The sequence below is a fragment of the Salmo salar genome, chromosome 04, assembly GCF_965601325.2.
Source record: "Salmo salar chromosome 04, fSalSal1, whole genome shotgun sequence".
NCBI classification, from domain to species: domain Eukaryota; kingdom Metazoa; phylum Chordata; class Actinopteri; order Salmoniformes; family Salmonidae; genus Salmo; species Salmo salar.
The window spans coordinates 56,577,133-56,585,071 of NC_138294.1; the positions used below are offsets into that span (position 1 = coordinate 56,577,133).

Here is a 7,939-nt window from a genome sequence, read left to right on the forward strand (position 1 = left end):
GAACTTCTAACGCGAGAGGGATTTAAGGACGGATGTGGTTTCGCGACAATGACAAGAGCAGCCGCTCACAGATTTGATAGCTTCAACGCAGTTACACCTCGACATCGCCTAAATAATAACAATGCAACTGCTATGCAGTTGTCAGTTATCCTGGGTTAGCTCCAGAATTGAACATAAACTTCACTTCAGTTAGACTTAACATCCTCTACAAAGGTTTGAACCTCCTCTTCATCGCCTCAATGAAAGGCATCAGTCATGAAGGTAATGTACCACAAAGCCCTTTTTGTTGTTGTTGAAAGGACAGGAAAAAAGGCTTGCTGCCGAGCTTTTAATGGAAGTCATTGCAAATTCTAACTCCCGGGCACAAAGCTAAAATCATTGAAAAAAGCATCAAGGCCCTCTCACAGACATAGAGTTTTCTTTTTTGTTGTCGTTTATTGACATTGGCGCTTAAAAAAGGTAAAAGTTCAATAACAACAAAGTTGACATTGATGATGTCACTATTGCAACCATTCCTTTCAGGGGTGGAAAATGATTGTACACGAAACAAAACGAGTTTAAATTTGTTTTCAGGTCAGGCATTAGATGACTTTATATACAGAGGATATCGCACGTGTTCCATGTCAACGGATGACACCATTCTTCAGGCTCATTCAATGTTTTCAGACCAATCTCTATCACGTCCTCCTTGTCCTCTTAGAACTGGGAACAGAGCAGAGAGAAATAGAACACCTTCATAGCAGTCCTACTTCACATATTTCTCCATGAATTTCTTGTGGAACTCCGAGCGCAGAGTGTCGTTGACAAAGCGTTTCTCCCGGCGTGCCTCATCCACTCCCTTTGCACAGTTCTTGAACACGACGTCATCGTCCCACCTTAGAGAGGAAGAGACAGGAGAGGATGTAAAACAACAGTCATCCACAGCCATGCCCTAAGAAGTTGTGTGTGTGTGTGTGTGTGTGTGTGTGTGTGTGTGTGTGTGTGTGTGTGTGTGTCTCTCAACACCTTCTCTTGACGCTGAAGGCAGTCGGGGTGGGGACCATCTGTTGTTGTTGCTGCTGCTGCTGTCCAGCCAGGTTGAGCAGAGGATTCCCACTAAGGATGTTCTCCATGCGGATCCTCTCCTCCTCTGCTTTCTGCTCCCGCTCCTGGCACAGGACACGAAACATGTTGGTCAGAGAGGACCATGCGCAAAGCTCTCATTCGCTGAAGTATTGCTCTTAGCAACGCTTTCTGATTGGCCTTGATTAAAGATGGTTGCACACAAGCACTAATCTAAAAAAATAAAAAGAATCTACAAAAAAAAGGTCAACATGTTTAACACTAGAACTGCTAAAGCAGTCATTTGGACTGCACATTAACGACAACTTTTTATTACTCCGACATGTTTGAAGTCATGATTTTTCCTAAATAAGTCTGTATAACACTGTCGTTAGAATATTAATATCACAAACAGAACTGGAGCTATAACCCGTTTTAGGAGGGCAAGTCATTTTTTTGAATGCCCCCCCCCCCCCCCCCACCCGTTGCCCCCCCTCCCAACAGTAGGGCTGCTCCGCTCTTCCCGATAGCTGAAGGTGCCGTGCTCAGTTGATAATCAATGCAATCATTTCCTCGAAACTGAACCTAAACCAAAACTAACTGAACACATATAACAGATGAAATAAATGAAGTATGATGGGGGAGAATGGGTGTTGTTTGCTTCCCCTCGCTCATCGATGCATAAATAATGTAATCACCAACTGTGAATGAAGAACAGTGCCGGCCATTCTGTTGTATTGATCTATTCTAACTAGAATCTCAAAATGGTATGTACCCTATATCAGTCCACCCTGGTCTACTTGGAGTAGGCTACACATTGAAAGTGTGTGTAATTTACAATGGCAAGAAGACCCAAGACGAATGGATGCACATGCTGAGTTAGCATTGCTACAAAATCTGAACGAAAACGACTCAGTTGGGGAAGAAATTAACCATGACCTCTGATGATTATTCTTCTGATTCTGAGCCTCAGCCTGAACCGAGGCCTACGCGCGAAAAAAGACAGAAACAAATGAAAGGTGAGACAGGAAGGGACGGCAGTTTGGTAGAACAAGCCGGTGACAATGCTACAGGCCGATTATCAGCCCAAAATGTAACCACAGAGCGCAGACCCTACATCTCAAGCAAAAAACAACATCAGCAATGCACTCACCAGCTTTCGTTGTTTATGTAACATGGACATACTCCAACTGATGCCATTTCGTGAATACGCACACCGTGTAAGCACAAGCTGACAATAAATGTTTTGACTGCTGCCATATCGACACTTACATTCATTATAATGCCATTATTGCTTTTGTGCCGATTTTCACTAATTATCAAGCCCACAGTTTTGCTTATAATGATGTGTAGATCTCGGATGTTTTCATTTTGACTGTGCGTCTTGCTGGTTGGATTATTTATCTATTTATTTTGAGGTTATAAAAAAAGCTATTGCCGTGTTTCAACAAATATGCTTTCTGTTTTCATTGTTGTAACAAAGGCACCCTATGAATAAAACTGATTTAACACTTGAATCTTGGTGTTTTTTGTTTTAAATATAGTCTACAGTAACATAAAATAATACAAATACTAGTATTATTTGAAATATATATATTTTTTCATATTCTAATGTTACCTAAGACCTTCATAAACACAGCCAAATGATTATTTTTGCGATGTATTAATTACACCGTTAGAATGTTACAGTTCACATGATCAAATTATGTCCGATATTTTCAGACCTCAAGTGATCTAAATCAAGAATGATTTCACATTCCCCACAATCTGTTTTGTAACTCTAGCTAAATGCCTCAATCCCAAATGAATAGGTGAAATAGGCTGGATGTACACAACAGATGCTCCTCTCTACATTAGATGACCTTTAAAGTCTGAAAATGTCAGAGATAATATCAAACAAAACAATCCATTAATTTAACGAGTCAATAGAGCCCTATTCGCTGCTCCTACTCAGCAACACCTGAAAAATATTTGCACTTGGTTGGACTCAACTGGCGTAACTGACCTAGCAGCGATTGATTGTCTTGTAGCGACTTACCTTGCGTTCCTGCTCCTCAGCCCGCTCCTTCTTGATTTTCTCCAATTCAGCCAGCAGAGCCGCAGTGTCATCATCATCACTGTCCTCCTCAGAGTCATCATCCTCCTCCTCATCCTACACCACAAAACAATGAAGGTTAGAGGCTGAGCTTTCAAAAAAAGCACAGACTTTAAGGTGACTGGTGGATGAACAGGTGGCACCTACGTCAGTGAGAGGGTCATCTGCATCCAGGTTGGCAGCAGGGATTTGATCTAGTCTGGGCCTCTTTGAGGATGAAGATGAGGATGTGGTGTGTTCTGAAAATTGAAGAGAGACAAACCACCATTTATTGATGCTGGCTTGAATCCCCTGCAGATGACTCATGTCAACAAAATAAACAAAACTTTGGGCATAATAGTATGTCAGATGCAAAAATCCCATTGCTCTTCTTTACACCCAGTTAAACACAGACATATTTTACGTTCAGGTCAAAATGTATCTCGAGTCTAGGTTTATTTGTATGCCTGGAGACTCACCTCTCGGTCCCCTCTCTCTAGTCTTCTCCCGGACAGCAACACGCTCCCTCTCCTCCAGCTCCCTGCGGAAGTCCCGGGCACGCACCTCCTCGGGGGCATCCTGGGTGAGCTGCCTGAGGGGATCACACAGGGAGACACACTGGATGAGACAGCACAATATCTTTAACCAGAGGGACCTGTTCCCAACTACTGGTGCAAGACTTGGCCACAAGGGCAAAGACTGATGCCAAGATGCCACAAGGCCAGCTGGTGTTGTGTCACTCACCTGTACTTGATCTTAGTGTGACCAGGCAGATCTCGGCTTGAGTACTGTTTGGACAACGCACTGAGATCGCCCTCTCCCTTCCCTCTCCCTCCTCTCGCCGGCTCAAACGTCGGTCTCGCGGCTGTTGTCATTTTTGGTGGCTCTGTAATATTGTGTGAGTGTAATATTTACGGTTCACTTTGTTTATCCATTTAACTTGCTTTGGCAATGTAAACATGTTTCCAATGCCAACAAAGCCCATTGAATTGAATTATAGCTGGCTGGAACAGAGGGCAACAAATATAAATAGATTCAATATTTTATCAACATATTATGTCACGTTAACAGAAATCAATCCGTATTTAGCTAGCTAACGTTAGCTAACTCGCCATGAGAAAAACAACCCGGTGGAAGTCTGCGATGAATTGGCTAGTAGCTAGCCACTAACGTTAGCTAGCTACTTAATCAAAATATCCATATAGGCTTGCATATAGTTAACCAATCGACCAAGCTAGCTATATTAGCTAAGTTACACACGATTTCACAATTGTGTGGGTTTTATTATAACATCGATATTGATTATTGCTGAGCAAACACCAACACACTTGTCTACGCTAACGTTAGTAGTTACTGTAGTGTAGGAAGCTTTCTTACATGCTGCCAGCTAACGTTAGTGTGCTGGAAGAATAACAGCCATAAGGTAATGCAAGCTACAGGTTTACTAAAATAATAACATAACTAGCTATCTTTCTCTTTCAAAAACAACAAACTCATATGGAATAGTTGGCTGGAAATGTACCTTTTTCCTCACACTATCAGAAGAGAAAGGGCCCTTTTCTTTGGATTGTAGACGCTGTTATCACAGCGTATGAACAATGCATACGGAACTCGGAAAGGTCAAACACCAATTTTGAAACGCGATTTTGTAGTAGGCGTGTGAGAAACGTTTTTCAAAATAGCCACATTTTCATTCCACAGTTTCAGTGGTGGAAAAAGTACCCAATTGTCATACTTGAGTAAAAGTATAGATACCTTAATAGAAAGTTACTCAGGTAAATGTGAAAGTCAGCCAGTAAAATACTACTTGAGTAAAAGTCTGAAAGTATTTGTTTTTAAATGTATTGAAGTATCAAAAGTAAATGTAATCGCCAAAATATACTTAAGTATCAAAGGTAAAAGTATCAATCATTTAAAATTCCTTATTATATTTTTTTTTACTGTATGGATAGCCAGGGGCACACTCAGACATTATTTACAAAAATGCATTTGTGTTTAGTGAGTCTGCCAGGCCAGAGGCAGTAAGGATGACCATGTGTTCTCTTGATTAAGTGCTTGAATTGGACTATTTTCCTGTCCTGCTAAGCATTCAAAATGTAACGTGTACTTTTGGTTGTCAAGGAAAACGTATGGAGTAAAACGTTTTCTTTATGAATGTAGTGAAGTAAAAGTAAAAGTAGTCAAAACTATAAATAGTAAAGTACAGATACCCCCAAAAAACTACTTAAGTAGTACTTTAAAGTATTTTTACTTAAGTACTTTACACCACTGCACAGTTCTTCGATCTCAAGAATGAGAAAGTGTTTTCCTCACCATCTTAAATAAGCATGCCCCATTCAAAGAATGTAGAACTAAGAACAGATATAGCCCTTGGTTCACCCCAGACTTAACTGCCCTTGACCAGCACAAAAACATCCTGTGGCGTTCTGCATTAGTATCGAATAGCCCCCGCAATATGCAACTTTTCAGAGAAGTCAAGAACCAATATACTCAGTCAGTTATGAAAGGTAAGGCTAGCTTTTTCAAACAGAAATTTGCCTCCTGTAGCACTAATTCCATGAAGAAAGTCCATGGAGAATAAGAGTACCTCCTCCCAGCTGCCCACTGCACCCAGGATAGGAAACACTGTTACCACCGATAAATCTACGATAATCGATAGTTTCAATAAGCATTTTTCTACGGCTGGCCATGCTTTCCACCTGGCTACCCTTACCCCGGCCAACAGCTCTGCACCCCATGCAGCAACTTGCCCAGCCCCCCCCCAAACCCCCCCCTCCCCCCGCTTCTCCTTCACCCAAATCCAGACAGTTCTGAAAGAGCTGCAAAATCTAGATTCCTACAAATCAGCTGGACTAGACAGTCTGGACCCTCTCTTTCTAAAATTATCCACCAAAATTGTTGCAACCCCTATTACTAGCCTATTCAACCTCTCTTTTTTATTGTCTGAGATCCCCAAAGATTGGAAAACTGCCGTGGTCATCCCCCTCTTCAAAGGGGGAGACACTCTAGACCCAAACTGTTATAGACCTATATCCATCCTGCTCTGCCTTTCTAAAATCTTTGAAAGCCAAGTTAACAAACAGATAACCCACCATTTCGAATCCCACCGTACCTTCTCCTCTATGCAATCTGGTTTCTGAGCTGGTCATGGGTGCACCTCAGCCACGCTCAAGGTCCTAAACGATATCATAACCGCCATCGATAAAAGACAGTACTGTGCAGCTGTCTTCATCGACCTGGCCAAGGCTTTCGACTGTCAATCACCTCATTCTTATCGGCAGACTCAATAGCCTTGGCTTCTCAAATGACTGCCTCGCCTGGTTCACCAACTACTTCTCAGATAGAGTTCAGTGTGTTAAATCAGATGGCCTGTTGTCCGTACCTCTGGCAGTCTCTATGGGGGTGCAACAGGGTTCAATTCTTGGGCCGACTCTTTTCTCTGTATATATCAATGATGTTGCTCTTGCTGCTGGTGATTCTCTGATCCACCTCTACGCAGACAACACCATTCTGTTTACATCTGGCCCTTCTTTGGACACTGTGTTAACAAACCTCCAAACGAGCTTCAATGCCATACAACTCTCCTTCCGTGGCCTCCAATTGCTTTTAAATGCTAGTAAAACTAAGTGCATGCTCTTCAACCGATTGCTGCCCGAACCCGCCCGCCCGACTAGCATCACTACTCTGGACGGTTCTGACTTAGAATATGTGGACAACTACAAATACCTAGGTGTCTGGATAGACTGTAAACTCTCCTTCCAGACTCACATTAAGCATCTCCAATCCAAAATTAAATCTAGAATCGGCTTCCTTCACTCATGCTGCCAAACATACCGTCGTAAAACTGACTATCCTACCAATCCTTGACTTTGGCGATGTCATTTACAAAATAGCTTCCAACACTCTACTCAGCAAACTGGATGTAGTCTATCACAGTGCCATCCGTTTTGTCAACAAAGCCCCATATACTACCCACCACTGCAACCTGTATGCTCTTGTTGGCTGGCCCTCACTACATATTTGTCGCCAAACCCACTGGCTCCAGGTCATCTATAAGTCTTTCCTTGGTAAAGCCCCGCCTTATCTCAGCTCACTGGTCACCATAGCAACACCCACCCGTAGCAGAGCTCCAACAGGTGTATTTCACTGGTCACCCCCAAAGCCAACACCTCCTTTGGCCGCCTTTCCTTCCAGTTCTCTGCTGCCAATGACTGGAACAAACTGCAAAAATCGCTGAAGCTGGAGTCTTATATCTCCCTCTCTAACTTTAAGCATCAGTTGTCAGAGCAGCTTACCGATCACTGTACCTGTACACAGCCCATCTGTAAATAGCACACCCAACTACCTCATCCCCATATTATTACTTACCCTCTTGCTCTTTTGCACCCCAGTATCTCTACTTGCACATCATCATCTGCACATCTATCACTCCAGTGTTAATGCTAAATTGTAATTATTTTGCCTCTATGGCCTATTTATTACCTTACCTCCCTACTCTTCTACATTTGCACACACTGTACATAGATTTTTCTATTGTGTTATTAGCTGTACGTTTGTGTATGTGTAACTCTGTGTTGTTGTTTTTGTCGCACTGCTTTGCTTTATCTTGGCCAGGTCACAGTTGTAAATGAGAACTTGTTCTCAACTGGCCTACCTGGTTAAATGAAGGTGAAATAAAAAAAATTAAAAATAAATACATTTTTATGATATGAAAAATGTTGACTGATGAAACAGATTTCATATGTAGCACACATACCGGTATCATACATCAAGTTACCGGGATGCATGTTGATAAATCAAATAAACAGAACACATATGTAGATG

The 7,939-nt window shown here is 42.1% G+C and overlaps 1 protein-coding gene across 2 annotated transcripts; it reads right to left on the reverse strand.

Annotated features, from left to right (window-relative positions):
• Positions 1-415: 415 nt before the first annotated feature.
• On the reverse strand, positions 416-4,728 carry LOC106603372 (spliceosome-associated protein CWC15 homolog). 2 transcript variants are annotated; one of them, XM_014196956.3, is made up of 7 exons: positions 4,638-4,728; positions 3,860-4,001; positions 3,595-3,707; positions 3,284-3,375; positions 3,080-3,193; positions 1,006-1,148; positions 416-875 (listed from the first exon to the last, which is right to left on the reverse strand). In XM_014196956.3, exons 2-7 carry the CDS (start codon positions 3,988-3,990, stop codon positions 746-748), a joined length of 723 nt encoding a protein of 240 aa, XP_014052431.1. In that variant the 5' UTR covers positions 3,991-4,001; positions 4,638-4,728; the 3' UTR covers positions 416-745. The 2 variants fall into 2 exon arrangements, with proteins under 2 accessions (XP_014052431.1, XP_045573016.1); XM_045717060.1 differs by lacking the exon at positions 4,638-4,728 and adding an exon at positions 4,493-4,512.
• Positions 4,729-7,939: the final 3,211 nt, after the last annotated feature.

Coding starts and splice junctions, on each gene's coding strand:
- LOC106603372 (XM_014196956.3), bottom strand. CDS start 3,990: ATGACAACAGCCGCGAGACCGACGTTTGAGCCGGCGAGAGGAGGGAGA. Junction 3,376..3,594: donor TAGAGAGAGGGGACCGAGAG/GTGAGTCTCCAG, acceptor TTCAATTTTCAG/AACACACCACATCCTCATCT. Junction 876..1,005: donor GCCTTCAGCGTCAAGAGAAG/GTGTTGAGAGAC, acceptor TTCCTCTCTAAG/GTGGGACGATGACGTCGTGT.